At 37.2% G+C, this 19356-nt stretch overlaps 1 protein-coding gene across 2 annotated transcripts; it reads right to left on the minus strand.

The window, feature by feature from the left end:
* Window positions 1–1520: 1520 nt before the first annotated feature.
* On the minus strand, window positions 1521–19310 carry CAAP1 (caspase activity and apoptosis inhibitor 1). 2 transcript variants are annotated; one of them, XM_027652564.1, is made up of 6 exons: window positions 19143–19310; window positions 17952–18152; window positions 16405–16489; window positions 15720–15795; window positions 7792–7865; window positions 1521–2465 (listed from the first exon to the last, which is right to left on the minus strand). In XM_027652564.1, exons 1-6 carry the CDS (start codon window positions 19272–19274, stop codon window positions 2122–2124), a joined length of 912 nt encoding a protein of 303 aa, XP_027508365.1. In that variant the 5' UTR covers window positions 19275–19310; the 3' UTR covers window positions 1521–2121. The 2 variants fall into 2 exon arrangements, with proteins under 2 accessions (XP_027508365.1, XP_027508366.1); XM_027652565.1 differs by lacking the exons at window positions 15720–15795; window positions 16405–16489 and adding an exon at window positions 3460–3536.
* Between the last annotated feature and the right edge of the window lie 46 nt (window positions 19311–19356).

The following is a 19356-nucleotide window of genomic DNA, read 5'->3' on the forward strand; positions in this document are numbered from 1 at the left end:
AATAACCTTTAACAGTTCAACATGCTACAAAACAAACTGTTAGAGGTGACCTGGGAAACCAATAGGAAACCGAATGTCAGTTCAGAACTAAATGTCATATACCTCTAGAGAGTAGGCAGCAGAAGGCAACTACATTCTAGTTTATCATTACTGCTAGCAGTATGCTAGTTGCCAAATAACTGCAAATGTGTTGTTCTGTAGCATCACTGAAGGGACTTCATACATGTGGCTGTATCACTTCTTCTGGTGACAAACGAAATGCCCTTGCAGGTGAGTTTTTCCATTTCCAGAGCAGGTAAAGTGAGGTATTTAGTGCCTTAAGGATTTAAGTATAGCAGCAGCGAAACATATTTTTGAACTCTGACATAGCTCCACAAGCCTGCCTTTACAAATAAGAACACATTATTTTCTTTTCTAATTACTTTTCTGTCTCTCTGGACTCAAATAAAATGCAAGTTCAGCAAACAGCTAAATGAAATTAACCGAAGACGACACACACAGATTCTCATACAGTAAAGTTACCTTTTGAATTGTATATATATTTTTTTTTTCTTACTTTCACTTTCCATTTGCTAAAAAACAATAGAAAAATGTTGGTGTTGTGGATAACATTACAGTCAGTTATACTTTACTCAGGTCACTGCCATCACTTAGGGAATGCACATTGAAATTTTCTCAGGTGAATTAAATAAAGGATTTTGTTTATAATCAAATTTTCATTATACTAACATTTTATAATACTGTTGATTCTACAGGAAATCAATCATACTTTAAGAAATGTACAAGAAGGTTTCTACTGAAGACAATGCACTTGATTACCAATAGAGAAAAAGAAAAGGGTTTAAAAAGAAACAGGAAAAAAGGGAAAATAGAGAATAAAGGGAAAGAAGCAAAGGGATAAAAAGGAGGAAGAAAAAGAAAATTGTAAACCTTGAAAGAGAATTCAAGACATAATATTTGAATAGTACAAGGTTTGCAGTAATATTACAAAATAGCACGTAGAAATTATCTATGCTACTGTCGCAAAGTATGTAATTTGCTTTTTAAGTATCAACCAAGGAAATATCAGGAGTAAAAATATACAATATATCATTTTACTTAACAAAGACTACATTTGTAAACTTCATACCTTTAAAAAAAAAAATTGATGTGTGCGTGTGTGAACCACCACACAAATATTTTAATATGCATTTGATTAGCAGGCAGACACAAAACCAGCACTAATTCTAAAAAAAATTAAAATAATTTTAATTGTTGTAAGATATTACAGCATGAAAATTAATCCTAAAATTCTATTTACTTGTAAAGAAATACCCTCGAAATGGATAAAAATAGAATTTTTATTTTAAAACCTCATAAATAAATTAAATGTCTTTTCTAAAAAGCCATTTATACCAAAATTAGATGGATTTTCCTACTTACAGGGTACATTAAATGACTATATCAGTTGAATGTTAAAAGCTCAAGGTCTTCTCAACTGTTTGATTGCTAAATATTATGCCAAATATTCCAAAAAAAGCTTTATAGTCAGGAAAAAGACCTGTTTTCTTTATTTCAGCTATAACACAGAAGATAAACAGTGGACAAGAGTGAAAAAACCGCATGACAGGCTGTCTCTTTCAGGCACTTTCATAACTCTGAAAATAACATGTTCAACTATTTATTTGAAAGGTAAAAATCCTTCCCTTTAGGAATTCAAATTTCAAGAAATTACATATTCTTTTAAATGAATTATCACTCAACTAGAATACCAACATTATGATGAGATGGGTCCCAAGGAGAAACAAGCAGTCTCATATCCCTTCCAAACCTATGCATTCTATGACTCCAGGTTGATACAACAACCTTTCTGGAAGGCACCAGGTTCCTGGCATACGTTGTGTGACTCCTTGAGGAAATGACCCAGCAAAAGGACACCTCATCTCAGGGAAGCACCAACCTCTGCTTGTGCATGGCATGGAAGCAGCACACTAAAGGCAACAAAACCAATGGATCACAGGTCAGGATACACAATACAGTCTGAATGAGGAATGTCATACTCAACCCAAATACACCATAGCACTGAAGAGAACAGATGTCACCTTCTTCAAAACAAATACTGAAAATTAAACCTAAGCAATCTCAGGGCTGTTTTTTTACATCACCAGCTTTCATCAGGGCCTTAATAGCTCTGGCCCTCATCTCAAGCTCCAGAAGCTCCAGCTGCTGTGCTGATGGTTGAACATCTTCTGATGGAGGAACAGCTAAGGTCGACGCTTTGGGCTCCTTTGGGCTGGACTCTGCTAACCCCAATATCTCATTCACACTTTTCTCAATGTCCTTCTGAAGGTCATCTATCTGACCAGCTCCACTCCTGACAGTGTTTTCTTGCACATCTGGGCCATCTTCTTCATTGCATGGGCCTTCTATGTCACTATCATATGCATCTGCATTTATGCTGAGGACATCACTATCTTCTCCCTTGCCTGTAACACAAACACAGCAATCACACCGTTGCCTAATAGAACTGTTTTTATTTCAACTTACGAAACCATTTCTGCTTAAAGTACTACTCTACAGATTAAGAGAGGGGTAAAAAGATCTATGATTATAAAACAACCAATTCCTATTCTTTTTCTCCTTCAACTTTTAAGGCTGATCTAATGTATACAATTGCTAATGCATTTTATGCCAATCTAAAAGAACATGCTGTATAGTAAAGCAGCAGTACCAGAAAAATTTATTTTATCCTATGAAGTTACATGACCTATTTTCCTAATTAAAATGTCATAAGATTTTATATCCCAAGAAAGCTTCTGTAGTGCAAAATTGATTATTGTTTATTATTTCTTAAGTAAACTTAATTTTCAAAATGCAATTGCAAAACTTGTTCTCAACTATTTTATGTATTTCAAGAGGAGTGGGACACTGTAGTCAGGCACAGCACTAAAAATCAATAGAAAATCCACTTATAGTGCAACTACTCAGAACCTATCAAAACTATTCTAGATGTATTTAACTTGACAAAAACATGGAGGAATTTGTGGCTTTGGCTTTTAATGGCGGCTAAAAGTTGGAGTCTATTTTTAAAAATGTGCTTAGAAGAGGCAGTGCAATAAAATAAAAGCAAAGGTCTAAAAGAACCTCAGTAAATGTTCTCACAATCCAGAATCAGAGAGACTATTGCTTTTGACACTTTGGCCTCAGAAGTTATTACTCCTTTACCAACCTTCAGATCTGTGGAAACTTACAGTAGGATTGGTTCCTTATTAAAATAAATAACGTATATTCAGATGATGGCAAAGTTACTTATTCTAAAGACTTTATTATAAATAAATCTTTATAATATAGGAAGTCTTAATATATATAAAGACTTCTTTTGGTAATACCATTTTTATCACTTGCACAGGAGAAACAAATTAGGCTTTAGAAAAATATTACCCTTTTTTTAAACATTCTAATATGCCTTTAGGTACCCACATGCATTTGGTTTTAATCCATGAAAAGTGCCCAAAAACCTTAGGAGAGATCTATTTTTCTCAGGGTTTACAACATTCTTGCCATCATGTGGGTGTGAGAAAAAAAAAATGAATACTGGCTACTTGAAAAGCTATAAATACAATTTCTCTGCTTAAAAAACAAAGGAAGGGAGGAAAGAAGAACCAAAATATCTCAAAATGGCTTTATAAATGATGCATTTTAAAACATTAGTCCAAGGTTTTACTGATTCAGTGTCCTAGTTAGAACAGCTGGGACCGATTCATCATTGGATGGGTGTAGCCCAAATCTGTGTATTCTATAGCCCTCCATGCCATTTCCCAGAAACTGTTGTCAGTAGAGGCCTGCGAGGTGCCCCCCCCCCCCATGCTCCTGTCCTCATGCCCTTTTGTGGAATTCCCTGACTGAGCACCCTCACACCCTTTTATGGAATTCCCCACTCTGAGGGAAGGACTGAACATCCTTTTATGGAATTCCCCACTCTGGGGGAGGGGCTAAGCATTGCTGCCTGAGCTGGAGAATATATAAACCTGGAGTTTCAGAACCTTGCCACTCTCTCCACTCGTGGGATCCAGAGGAGGACTGCAGCTCATCGCTCTCAGCTCATCGCTCTCAACCAGACTGCAGCTCATCGCTCTTGGTCAGACTGCAGCTCACCACCACCCTCGGCTGGACTACAATCATCACTTTTAGCTGGACTGCAGCAGCTCTCCCACCAGCAGGTTTTTCCCCTCTCCCTTTGCTTTGGACTCAGGGGGGGCCCAGGGAGTACTGTTTTGTTTGTGCCCTGGGGTGCCAGGTTGTACATTTGGGTTTTGTGGGTTGATACCAATTGCTTGTCTGTGTAGTTGTGCTTATTGTATTATTTTATTAAATTGTTATTCTGACTTACAATCTCTCTTTTGAGTTGAGTTCATTTCCCCTGCTGGTTAACTTTTAAACCAGCACATTCAGGATTAAAGATTTTTTTTACTATAGATACTTCAAAGAAGATATTCAAATACCCCATCCTGATCACTCCATATCAGGCTATGATTTGTTACAGCATTTAAGTTCAGATTTAAGAATACTGCACATTTACCCTGAGAGTGTACTCCTGGTTTAGTATCTTAAATAGTCATTAATCTAGTACCTCATAACACTGGTTTACTGGATTACAAAAACTGGCCATAATACTGGTAAATACAGTATATTTGGGAAAATACACAGCTAATGTATGAGGCACGTCCTACGTTCCAATCAAAGTTTAGAGGAAAGCAAATTCAGCTCATGCAAATGTGTGATAAGACATAAAAAGAAGTTTACAGATAACTTTTGGTCTTTGTTTTTTGGAAGATAAATCACAATTTTGAAGCAACAAAATCTGAAACACTAAATATAAACAAAGCTACAAAAAAAATCCTCCTCACAGCAGTGTATATAAAAAGTACTCATAAGATGAACACACCAGGGTCTTCTTTTGATTCTAATTAGTCTTGACCTGTTCCTACTGTGACAGTAACTTCAAGATTAATATTTCAGTTTCAGATGCAGCATTTCACATACTACTGAGTTACCTTTGAATATTATCTTTTCAACTTGACTTTGCAAGACACAAAGTATGTGAAAGATCAGAAGCAATGGGAATCAACAGGATAAAGAAACAGAAATTCTGCTGCCTTGCTGCATTTTATCAGTCAGCATTTACCTAACATGCTCATCAACCAGGGATCAGAAAGATAGGTGCATCAATGGATCATAGTTCAAAAGCCTAAAAGTTAACTTCTGAGCATACTCATCCTAATTCACTGCCAAAGTTAAACTGACTTTGTACTGAATCTGGCTGGGATGGAGTTAATTGTCTTCACAACAGACTCCATGTTGCTGTTTTTGGACTTTTTTTCTGAAACAGTGTTGATAACACACCAGTTTGGCTAGTGCTGAACAGGGCTTGCACAGCCTCAGGTCTTTCCCTGTTTCGGACTATGACCCCACAGAGAGTAGAGTGGAGCTGTGCAAGAAGCTGAGAGGGATACACAGACAGGACAGCTGAGACAAATCGACCAAAGGGATATCCTCTTCCATATGACATTGTGCTCTTGATGAAAGAAGGAGGAAAGAAGGAGGAAGGAGAGATGTTCAGTGTTATGGTATTTGTCTTCTCAAGTAATTGTTATAATGAGACTCTGCTTTCTAGGAAGTGGCTAAAAATCTGACTGGCAATGGGAGGTTGTGAAAAAATATCAAATTTTGCTTTGTTTCAGTGCACAGTTCTTGCTTCACTTGTTAAACTTTCTTCTTAAGTTTTTCTCATTTTATTTTTCTGATCATCTCCTATACCCTATAACAAGTAATTGAGAGATTGGTATGTGCCTACTGCTGGCTGGGCTCAGCCCACTGTAGGATTCTTTTTGGAATTAAATGGCCACATTAAGAAGAAACAAAACATTAAGTCCTTCATGATTGTCCCAGACTTCGTAAGGATGAGGAAGGTGGACAGAACAGCTATGTGTTCTATTCAGAATTTGGAACCTCTGCTACTGTATAATACACTGTTCCTACAAGCTTATTAGTCTACAGATGTTTAAGGAGCTAATGGGCTTTATTTCCCTCTTTTGCAGCTGTATTTTTACTCAGTAGTAAAGATCGTGGTTGGCATTTCTTGTTACCTTTTTCATTTTGATAACTTCTACTTTTTCCTTCATCTACATTACAAAATTCACTTTAACACACTTAATCTCATTTTTAAATTTTATTTAATCCACTTCTGCTTATCCTCTCATTCTATCCTTTTCTTTCCATAGCATCTCAGGCTGCAGCGCAGCAGAATGATTGGAGTTATACTTTTTAACTTACATTGATATTCTTAATAGCTCTTTAAAGCTAACAACTTGAGTGGAGCCACTGTTATTGTCCGAAGCCATCATGATACTTTGGTTGATTAAGTCATAAAAAACACCTATGCAATCACCTACAACCATCATGAATTCCCTTTCATAACACAAAAGTGGAAGAAATCTGCAGGAAATCTGTCAGTTCTAAGAACCCTCCATTTAGCACAGCAAGTAACATTTAAAGGATTCCTCACAAACTCATAGCAACTCACTCCTAAAAGCTTTGATGCTTTTATTATGACTCTTTCCTTCTCCATTTAACTCCTGTCACTAACTACTTCAGAAAAGAACACATTTCACAAAGTAAATACAAAAGACATCTCTTAGAAAAGCATTCTAAATTGTGAAAAAGAAGTTACAAGACACAAATAATGTTACACCTGTGCAGAAGAGAAATCAAGCTTAGAAGAATTTGCAACATTCTTTGATTGGAAAAGCTATTTCTGATGTCTTACATACAGCTAGTCCAAATGAAAATAAACATACTGAAACAGAAACACCTACAGTTCTAGTGTTTCATGCACAAACTAATACAAGCAGTTATTATTCAGTGATGATTTAATGACTGAAATAAAATAAATACTGCTGTACGTTAAAAATACTATTTCCTTGTGTAGGAAGTACTCAAATGTGCACCACTAACTTACTTGCTTTTGTATCTTCTATTCTGCCAATCATTGAATGTCTCACCCACTATATTTTTGCATTTAAAAAGAGAAATGTAGAGAAGACAAAACGTTCATCCTCAGTGGTTCAAAGACTTGAGTGTGTACTTCTATTGGCACTGATTTCAAGTAAAATATGCCAGTTAACAGCAGTGGTGGGTGTCAAGCACCATTTTCTTGGACCTCGGCTCTACACAATCAAACAAGGAAAGGTATCATATACCAAGACTGAAAAAAGTGACTAAATTACAAGCAGTCTTTTGGCAAATAATTACTATAATGGATTTCTATGAATGCAAAAACAAAGTACTGTAGACTCATACGATCGTTTCAATGTAAAGTAAAACTGACACTCGAATTCAGCAAATAGTAATAGTGTTAGCAATCACCTACACATCAAGAAACTTTTATGATTGAAGTTGCTCTTCAGCTGAAAAACGAGATATGAAGAGCCAAATGACCCTTGTAAGAACTTTACTCATATCCAGAAGCTAAACTAGAAAACTTTGAAAAGCTGCAATTTGTTTCTACCCATAAAAGACTCTTCACTCCTACAGACTTAAGAAGCTAATGTTCCTACAATGTCTTCTTCAGTGTTCCCATCAACTTTTCTGGAACTGGGCCCAGGGCAGAAGTTGTAAACCTACACCAGCTGATTTCTAAGAGAATACTCCTCTGTGATTGCAGCTACTATTCACAAGAGAGCTGTGCATAACCTGGAATCAATCACTGAGCAACACTGAGAAAACAAAATTTCAGCTTTCTCTACTGCATACCTTGTTTTGATTCCTGACCTTCCGGTTTGCTGTCTTCTCTCAGAGAAGAAGTTGAGTCTATACTGTTGTCCTGTCTGGAAAAAATTAAGAACACACTGTAACCAGCATAACTTACGATTTAATGTAACTTTTTAAAGAAACTAAAGAAATTATGAGGTGGTAGGCCAATAAGCCCACTGCAAGGAATCAAGGCAGAAGGAACATACAGAGTGCTAATCTGAGCAATTGAAAACAAACCTTTTTTTGCTTTGCCTAGTAATACACAAAGATAAAGCAATTATTTCCACTACACCCCAGCCTTTCAGAGTCGCTACCCTCAGTGGTTACAGCTGAGGAACCACAGCTTCTCGTATTAGGAGCTTTTTGCTAAAACTCGACATAAATTGTCACAGAGTTAAACAATTTGAAAAAACAACAGTTTCTGCTGCATTCAAATAGTATTTACTGTTTTACTTTGAAAGTAAAAAGTTACTTTCATGAAGTTATAATTAGGCAACCACTACCTACCTCTCCAACACCACAATCTCATGGTTTCACAAAAGGATACTTTTAAAAATTAAACTGCAACTGAGATGTTACATTGTATCCAGTACCTGCATTTCTCTAGTCCATCTATTTGAAGATTTCCACCCTTGTAGTGTTCCAATTGCTTTATACAAGGGATAAGGAAGAGACACTTCTGTGAAATGTTCATGTACTTCAAACACTTCACACCTACTAGTTATAAAAACTGCGAAAATACAGCAAAACATGCAGGAAGGACACAGGTGGAAGGACCCAGCAGCACAGGACGGGTTTATGTTTATGCCACGTTTAGTGAGCATTTTAAAAGCAGAATTGGCTGTTTCCTTAAACTGGTCCTGCTGGTGTGGCACTGATTTCATATATAGTAATATGGAATCAATGCAACTATCTTGCCTGTGGGAGCTTAATAATACTATAAAAAGGAAGCAGTACTCTGGCATCACAGATGTAAATACAATGACTAATAACTTGTTTTTCAGTAGTGGCCTTAAGGGTCTTCCTAAAATCGAATATTGATCTACTTTCCCCATGCTGTCCAAGCTGTTTTTTTTCTAGGTGTTCAACAGTTACGTCAGAGAGGAGAACACTGTAATACTCCTGGACATCTTGGTCTGAAAGGCAGTTATTTTCACTTCTATTTCGTTTTCTAAAGTATCAAAGGCTACAAATCAACAAATTCTTCTTTTTCTCCCACTTTTTTTAGCCATTGGAAAATAAATGTGTAAAGTAGTATGCAATAATTGATTATGGAAAATGTGAGCTATTTTCATAATGCACAGAGCACCCCAAAAAAAAGATTTTTTAATGTTATGTGCCTTAATAGAAGACAGACAAATGTACTGCCCAACGCCATTACAATAAACTGAGAATAGACTATTTACTGTGACAAATTTTTCTCAGAACTCAGTGGTATCCTTTCAGTTTGTTTTCCTACTTGGTCAACTCAACCAGAAACTACAAAGAATGAAAAATGTACACTTCTTCCAGGACTTTCAATGTCATGCATCAGTACGCAGATGCTTGTAATTCACCCTCAAACCTCAGGCTAGTCTAGCCAACAAGTAGGATGAGAGGTCTGGGAGTAAGGTATCAAATAGACTGGAAAATCAGAAGGTGAAATCCTAAAATACACCAGGCCTTGCAAGTAGGTAAATTCAGGGACCTCAATGGAGCACTAGACACTGTAGAGATCAACAGTTTGAGTGTCAGCTACTGGGGACAATCACAGGCCTGCACCTACCATTGGACAGGCCTACGTGCACAAGGAGGTCTGATCAGCAGCTGGAGTGGGGATACAAACCTTGTGGGCTTGTGTGCCAGCAACTGGGGAGAGCTGTGGATCTAGTCCAGCTATCTGGAAGGAACAATTTGATTTTTTCTTTTTTTTTCCTTTTTTGTTTTTTTTTGGTACACAATTCCTAGCAATTTATTATACTTAGTCACCTATCTCTTGAACAAGATAAGGCTGTGATATACCCCTTAGCAGAAGCTGCTTGGGCTGCCCCTGCTCCTACCTACCCCATCCTCCTTCATGCACATGGTTCATCATTTTGAACTGAGTAGTCAGTTCTGCACTGGACAGCAATATGTCACCAGGAAAAGCCCAAGCTTGCACCAGTAGCATCAGGCAATAAATTTCACATCTCTGGTACCATCTTGAGATCTGATGAGGAATTATAATCACCTTTTTGACAGAAAGCTCAGTGACCTCTACATTCAAACAACAGCTGTGAAATTATCTACACCCATTTTAACAGCCATGTAAAAAGAAATTATCAACTGAAAAAATTCACACATTGAAACTTGTTGTAAAGTTTCCTCCTGTTTCCTTCACTCTATCAATGATTATACCAAAACCACATTCCATAAAAGACTACTTCCTTATCAGCAAAAGAATTTTTAGAACCCACAAGTACTTTAACAGCACATTTTATTCTCTCAGAATTAATAGCATTGGACTGTATTGCTGGTGAACCTCCACGACTTCCTTTCACAGGCAAGCATTTTGCACCATCTACTGGCCCACCAGATGCATTTCAGTCCAGTTCAATTTTGCTTTCAATTTGTTAACCCTGTTTAATTTGTTTGCTAGTGAAAAATATTTTTTCCCTAATTATCCATACTGTGGTTTAGATTTAAAAAGAGGTAGTACAATATCTTGTCTTCAAACAATGGGAGCAGAAGATATGCTAATCTAAACTTAAGGGACAGCATACAAATTTAATACCCTCTTCTTTCATGCTATGCTAGTGACAACAGTAATTTGGAGTTCCCCCTTTTTATCAGCCTTTAAAGATACTTCTCCCTCAGGGATGACAGTTAAGTTCAAAGTCCCTCTTCCAAGCAATAAACTCAGTATTTTTAATTTGTTCTTTTAACAGAACAACAATTTCACAGTATGACCTTTCAGTATAAAGAAGCTACTACAGTTACAGTTTGTTGATGACAAATGCTGTAAATAAAATGTACCTTGTTTTATGTAGAGCATACATTCCATATTGGCATGCTCCACACTAGTGCAATGCTTACTTGGGTTCACACATGTGGATTCTGTATACAATTTGTTACAGGAATTTGCATAGTTGTCAAAGACATTTGGGTTTGAGGGTGAATTGGTATCACAACACCAGTAGATTATGCAAAGTGAGGTAAGACAGCAGCACAGATTAGGAAAAGGGCTACCAGCCATAGGTGTGGATGGCTAAGGATTAAGACAGTAGCACTGCAGTACTGGTGTATGGGACACCAAGTTTGGTGTCTGGTATGGTAACTGGGGTTGGAGACCAGGAGGGAAAGTCTTGTGAGAGAAAAAAATATCTTAATGAAGTGGACTAGAAGAAAGTCTGAAAACATGAGAGACAGTCATGCTGATACTTTCTTTACAGGGCTTTCAATAATCACTAAGAAACATTCACCTAAATCTCCTGTGTGAGGCTTGAGTTCAGCATCTCTGCTATTCTTGACATAAAGATGATGTACTGTCATGAATTAAAATTTGCCTTTGCACTTAGTTCTAAGTCTAAAAAACATTTCTACAATTCCAAGTCCTTGTAAGATTCTTGCCAATTTTAATTCCAAGGATAGTTTTCAATGACAAATGAGAACTAAAATAATTATCAGGAAGCAATTAAAAAAAGTATGGCGAAAAAAGTTCTTATAAAGTAGTGTTCCTTAAGAAAGGTATCTCAAATGACAGATGCTAATCAAATAGTTTAATGAACTATAAAAATTCCCTCAGTCCTGCTACAGGTGTTGTTTGAGGACATCACAAGAACAGAAGACAATGAACCAAATTAGCCAAATGCTAATGTATCTGCTCACTGACTCATGTAGCCTGTTGTTTCAGTGATTCCAAATGGTGAATATAACCAAATTGTCCCCCTGGGGTAAATACCACATGGTAGTTCCATGCTTGTGAACAGCCCAGTACCCAGGAGCACATGTTAAAACAAGGCAAAACTTTAAACTGCCAACCTTTCTAAAAGAAAACAAGCAGAAACTGCACTTATGACTGCGAAACAGTAAAAAGCCTATAAATTCTTTAAAGAGCAAATATTAAACTTCAAATTTTCATTCAGTGAAAAAAATAAGCCCATTAAAATTTTGAAAGCAAAAGGTCATTTACTTACACACACGTGAACATATGATCACTATAATAATACTAGCATGTTTGTTCTTTCAATTATTTTTTATTATTACATCATATAACTTACTTTCATTCCTTCTGCTGGAGGATATTTAAATAGCCGATTTAGGTAACAGGAAAGAAATAGCTCAAGAACATACCTCTTGAATGAGGTGGGAAGAATGACTATTTGGTTTCCCAAAGCATTATTTGACTCCTTTCAGTTAAGTATCTGAAATTTAATTGGAAGCTTGGTATATAGTAATTCTCCTGGTTTAATGGTACTCCATTGCAGATAGTAACAAAAATCTGAGAACTGCATAGACAAAAATCTATACAGAGTTCATAAGTAATAAAGTAATTTATTGCAACAGCAATTTCCAGTTACTGTCAAACATAGGCCCTGGCTCTTCAGTTCTTCTGCACAGTTATTGCAAGATTTCTAGTACTTGACACAGAAGAAGTTAGTGACAAAAGAGCAAATGTTTTACATGTTAATGGAAGCGTGTGAAGCTTTTATAGAGCTGAAATTTAGGAAAAAGCCCCAGGACTTCCTCTTTTGGTGGCAGAATGAGGACATGTGGGGAAAAAAAAAAAAAAAAAAAGGAAGATTCAATTTACAATTAGATGTGATACCACCCAAAAGTGTCAGATAAAGATCTGAATTCTGCAATTTTCCCTGTACCTGGAGAAACTTCTCTAAATCCCTACTACTTTTAGCTGTTGGAGACAAGAAGCAGGTCTTTAGAGACAGAGAGTCATTTGCCTATTATAGGGGGAAAAAAAGACACATTTCAAACTATACCCTTCTAAGGAAGCCTGTAAATTTTCATACACTTGTAATTTATTGAGATGTATTGATTTAAACTTTCTGGATTTCTGTTGATATATGCATACTCCTGAGGTATGTCTGTTTGGGGTTTTTTTAAGGATAAAAATGAAAAAAACAAATTGATGTTTCCATCAGCTAATACATTTTGGATTACAGTAAGACTTGGTATTCACTTTTTCCCTTTCCACATTTACACTTCCATGAAAACAACTAATACAAGTCAGATTTAAAACAAAAAAGCCTAATGCTTTACTTTTGCAACATTAATAGAATGCAGAAAAAAGAAGTCAATCACACAAAAACCACAAGTAATGAAGACAATCTAGGAAGAACCAACAATGAGGATATAAACAGAGAAACCGCCTTTTTTGTTATGAAGAGTCTTTTCCAAGAGAAGACAAATTCACCCACTTAAACTCAGACTATAATTGTAAATATACTAATGATTACAAACAACTGAAATTGTTAGCAATGCAGCATTCACTATTTTTTCATGACTGCATGTTCAGCTTCTCTGCCGGCTGACTTGTTGCTGAAACACAGTTTCTGAAGTTTTGCAAACTTGCATTTATAATTATTTACACACAGGTTGCAAAGAAGCTACCCTAACACCCAAAGATTAGCCCTAATTAGTAAAAAGGGCTTGTTACCATTTACAGTTGTAAAAGCATAATACTAGTCTACTTAGTGAGTGCTGGACTTCAACATAAAACCTTAACTTTCTTTGTTTCCTCCTATCCCTTTATTTTTCTACCATCCAAACAGTTTTCCCATTTTGGTTTTTTTTAATGCTGGTACACAGCTGAACCTATGAGCCACAGCTCTCAGATAGCACCCATGGGTGTAGCACACAATTTTTTAAAGGTAGAAGAAAAGCCACAATTCCTAAACCAACATACCTTGCCTGCCCAGTTTGAAGGGGTCTGAAATCTTAAACTCTCAGGATAGAGACAGAGATACAAGAGCAGGGGGCACCTCAAGCATTGTTTGCAAAAGGAAGCAATCTGCTCCATAACTGTGATCAACATCTCTCATTCTTTTACTTTTTTAAAACACAATTTTTTCTTGATTTTGCTGTCAGTTACTGAAACCTTCCTACTTGACATGGGCAAATAGGCTAAGTGTCTTCAGATATTCACTAGTTAAAAATGGTAAATCCTTCTTGCTTTTCTTATTTTGTTGTTTTATCCATTAATTTCCTCTTTTTAGATTTTTACCATCTCAAATAATTTTCATATAAGCAAGAATTTACCCAATCTACTGTAACTAAGGGTCATAAACTCGTGTCTCAACATTAGCAAACATCTTTTAGACACAGACCCACCTCACTGAAACCCAGCAGCACTAATTCTGTCATAACTCTTGAAGATAAAGAACATTTAATATATTTTGAAATAGTAAAGAACTTGTGAATTAGGCCTTAAAAAACCCCCAACAAATCAAACATGTAATTTCTCCAGTAATCAAAACCCTGGGGCATTTTCCATGGTTTATTTAGCCAAAAAGTTTGTCTTCGCATTCTATTTAGAACTTTGCTGGCAAACCATCAATCACTTAATAGAGACTCCTTTACATAAAGAGACCATATATTTAACATATTTTGTAATTTTTGGTTTTTTCTATTTGCTTTTTTAAACAGTCAGCAGAGAGAAATGTCCAAAATAAGAAAACTAACCTTCATGTGTCCTAATACAGACCCTAATCACAGATCATGTAAGCAACAAATAGCGAAGAGGGATACAGTAAAAAATGGGCTTCAAATGGAACCTTAAAAGAAATAGTGTCAGAGGGTATGAAAACTGTATCACGAGAAAAAAAAATGAAACATAATTTAGTGTCACTCTGTTTTCTAGTATGTTTATATGATGACATGCGATCAAAGAAAATTACTTCATTCAATTACTGCATAGCCTGCTCTGAATCAAAGACAGACTCAGAAGTTAGGTCTCCATTAAATAAAAATACTGACCAGAGTGTGAAATTTGGATTACTACCAATAGTAATTTGGATTACTGTTACTACTACTGTTCCCATTCAGTAGGTTTAGACAAACCAACAAAACCAGCAGCTAAGAGGTACTTGAATCTGCCCAATATTGGTGTATTGTCTTGTACTCAGAGATTTATTAAGTGTGCATTGAATCTGTGGACCAGCTGAAACCAAGTCGGTGCTGAAAACATAAAAGCTTATTCATCTTCTAGGACCAAATTAGCCTCCTAAGATTTGATGTTTTGTGAGTGATAACTAGTAACTTTCTTTTCCCCTTCACTACTTCCATAGAAACTATCAAACAGGTGAACTCTTTCTGACAAAGAAATGGTCTTTAAAAAGCAGACAAGCATTTTAAGAAAACGTTAACAAATGTTGGCCTCTACAAAACTGACAGATGTCAAGAATAAGAAACCAGAAGCCTCTGCTGTTGAGAAGCCTCTGTTCTTGAAATGCTACATTCTATATCATCCCTAACAGAGAACACTGAGTGCCAGTGCTGCTTCAACTGGAGTAGGATGAAGGACCAGAAAGAAAACGGAAGGTATAAATCTCAGCTGAAATGAAAACACACTTACAAAATTCACTGACTTAAGTGGGAAGGGGTTACTTAACCTGCTTTAGCTCACATAAAGAGAGTTAACCTAAATCAACAGCCCTCTGTTGCAGGCTTCAAGTGTGAACGTTTAAGTACCACAATTCAGCTGATGGGTAGTATGCCACTATGAACCCAGTTATGTGCTTAAGACACATTTAATGTTATAAAGTGACAAATTCCTTTTTGTAAGTTTAGTGCTTGCTAATGGTCACAGATAACTGTCATTCAACTGAAGCAATTACTTCATTAAGGATATAGCACTAGGGATTTTCAATGATATATTTGATCATTTCTCATGAAAAATCTCTGTATTGTTCAGTCTTCTTAAAGTAAGTTTAAGTGTTTTTTCTTTTACTCACTGACTGACTGAATCATCTCCAGTCTTGTCTCCTCCATTTGTCTCCTCGTCAGTATCAGAATCAGCTCCCATCCTGCCTAGATATACACAGTTTCAAACACGAAAATTTAGGAAGGTGATATAATTAATACTACATAATTAGGCTTACTCTTAATTATTAACTCTATTACAATCATCAGAAGAGGATTTTTTTCCCAGTTAAAGCATAAGTTCTAAAATTAGACTTAGTCAAAACTGAAACCCTTATTTGCGAGCTTTCTGCTAGCCACATGGTTGACATTTTTCATTTATACTGTATTACAAAAAAACTTATTAGGTGTTCCTAGCACAATACTATAGGTGCTAAGCACAGGAGACAGAATTAACAGCATGATACTCCACAACATTCAAGACTTGAAGAGTTCCACTTCACTGAGAAGACAACAATATGTTTACAAATAAATTCTGTAGCCTTTAAATGTCAAGTGGAAATTCAATAAAATAAGAAAAAACTGGAATGTCATATCCTTAATCCAAGTATATGAACTGTGTGTCTTGATGGAACAGAGGGATTATGTATACAATAACATATACTTAACAGTGTGCGTAAAGATATATAAGTATATAAAGCAGCTAGAAAGAGTGTAAATCCTGTCGAGGCAGACTATTCTCTGGTGTACAGTGGAGCCTAAAAGTTTAATTCATACCTTCAAGTATCTTCAACAGGTTTTTTTCAGATAACAGCTCCAACTGCTCCATGCAAAGTCTTTTGATTTCATCCATGGAACAGTTCTAAGAAAACAGATAAGACAGACAACAAACTACTAAAAAATTCTGAGAAAAGAATAATTATAAACATAAGTAGTACTCCAACTGTAATGAATGAACTGCTGTAGAAAACTAGCTGTTCCAGCTTTGACAACTACCAGAAATAGTATATGTGTAGTTTTTCTCTGAAAAATTAAGCAATACACAGTATCAGTTACTTGATGTGTGGCTGGGAGTTTCCACTGCAGCTGCAACACTGAGCATTATAAATTCCAGACCATATGTGTGAAGCATGGGACAGCAAACAACTGCAGACCTGGTTACTCCTAATTCTCCAGCAGTCAGGAAGAAGTGGATGACATAATTAAGCGTGCAAAGACCAGAGCCAACTGTTGAATAAAAGTTCACAAACTGAAGAAAATACTGCTACTGACAACACACAGTTGCATGTCACAACACTGAAAATAAAAGAAATATGTAAACTGTGATTCATCTCTCACGCTCCATACATCTGTCATACCTCTTGGTGACATAATGTGGCAATTTTGCACTTTCAAATGAGCTATGACACCACATACAAGTACCAAAATTAAGAAGTGCTGAACATATTGTAACACTCATAGTCCTACAGTAGGTTTGGTTCTATACCATCAGGCAATTTCCTTACAAACTCAATAATGTCTTTGCTTTCAGCTGCTCAACCTCTTTTCTTCTCCCAGAGATGAGAAATGGATGAGACTGTATGCAATTCTGTATGTGTTTAAAATGAAGAAATCCTGCCTCACTTATATTAATAATACAACTCATTCAGATTAGTTAAAAACTAGAGACAAAAATTTTAAAACTATTAACATCACACAAATGGCACTTCACCTTCTTCTGTACAGACTGCTAGCTTAACTTATTTTTTTCTATGTCCTGCTGTTCACAAGATTCAAAAGGCATATGTTCAAAGCCAGTAAAACTCCAGCTTTAGCCCACAGAAGTTACAGCCTCAGAAGCTGTTTATCAACACAGGGTTTCATTTTCTTATCTCAGACACTACTTTAATATCATACAAAGAAAATCAGCTGACACAATCAGAAATCAACATTTTATTAACAAATCATCACATTAATTACTGAACAACATTACTGAATTTACTCTTTGCAGTTATGAAATTCCTTTTGCACTTAACTAAACAGTACAGAGAGATAGTACAAAAATAAGCCTACAGTTCAGCAACAGCTGAGTAGTATAAAAAGGAGTAATCAAGAATAACTACAGCAAATCTTTAAACAGTCTCACTTCTAGACTTTTCCTTCCAGACAGAAGGAAAACTTCTTTACTTAAGAAAAGTACTTGACTTGACAGAGACTTCTTTACTTAAGAAATATACAGGCAGCTTTTAAATTCTAAATCCACTAGACTTGAGGGATAAACATGCTTTGTTACACAGGGATTCAAGATCATAACAAGCATATCAATGTCAAGTTTATTTCGGTACCTTTAAAGTATCAGGCAGCATCCTCTGCAGTTTCTTCTCCCCTATGACACAGAAACATTGTTGAAGCATTTCCTTTTTGTCCGCAATGTAGAAACTGACAGGTTTGAGTGACACTGTGAGATCTAATCCTCCTTCTTCTACATCACTGGGCTGTTCAGTTTCTTCCACTTTTTCTCCAGAGGGTACATTGCATTTTGCTTCCTAAAATCAAGGAGGGCAAGTATTGTTTTCACATTTTTTAGTGAATTAGAGAAGAAACTTACAGCTTCACCTGTGCTTGCAATAGTTTTCCCTTCATAATTGCAAGGTACATCTTAGTGTGGACTTCTCAGGTTCCAAAAAGTGTTTCATATTGCAAAGTAACTGCATTACAGAAGCTACTTTTTTGATTACTGAAACCACCCTTATGCCAGGGAAATTTTTTTAAATCTTCAAAAGGCAAAGACTACTTGTAAACATTAACTGGGAAATATCATCTGCAAATGCCTAGCTGCTGCTTACACATGAAGGTACACTTTAAAGCAGAAGAAATCCATCTCCCTGATTTGCTGTGCCATTAAATCACAAGAGTTCATCATTTAAATTGGCATATAATTCCCTGTGTGACACAGTCTTCAGAGAACAAAGGTGGAGTTAATACTAGAAAACATACCTTCTATGCATCATAGATTACTTCTATGAAATAATAATAATAATAATAATAATAATAATAATAATAATAAACAACCAGCTAGAAATATATTTTGACAGCCTCAGAATTCACTCAGACGTGCATGTACTCGCAGTTTTGTACTTGCACTCAAACACCACCTTGAGCAGATTCACCGTGCCACGAGCGTGAGAATCACGACTGGGGCCACCTCTGAGCTTGTGACCCATATGCCTTAACATCCCTTACACCCGGGAAAACACAGACCGGTCTCCTGGGGCGGTCCGGCCCGTGCCTGCCATGGTGCCTGTGCCGCGCATCTCTCCGCCCGCTCTCTTTGCAGCCGCACCGACGAGCCGCGAACGAACCCCCCGGCCCGGTGCTTGTGCCGCCAGCCGCTCTCAGACGGCCCTTCCCGCAGCCATCCCCCGGCACGGAAAACATGCAGCCCTCTGCCGCCGTAGCGGGGTCGGGTCGGGACGCGCCCGGGACAGCACAGGAGCGACGGCACCTCCCAGACCCCCGGAGCGCCCGTGAGATACCTCCAGGGCACTGTGGGTGGACTCGGTGCTCCGCCGCTTCCTGTCGCTGCCGTCCGGCCCCGGGGCTCCCTCCGGGCAGCAGGAGCGCGAGCGGCGCCGCTTCTTCTCCTTGGAAGATTTCCTGCCCGGCATCGCCGCGGTCTCACGGCGCGCCCGGGGCCGCGCCGCCGCGGGGCGGGGCGAGGGGGCGCTTCCGGCAGCGGGAGGGCGCAGC

The sequence above is a fragment of the Corapipo altera genome, unplaced genomic scaffold (genome assembly GCF_003945725.1).
Source record: "Corapipo altera isolate COAL_440 unplaced genomic scaffold, ASM394572v1 61286, whole genome shotgun sequence".
In the NCBI taxonomy this organism is placed as follows: Eukaryota; Metazoa; Chordata; class Aves; order Passeriformes; family Pipridae; genus Corapipo; species Corapipo altera.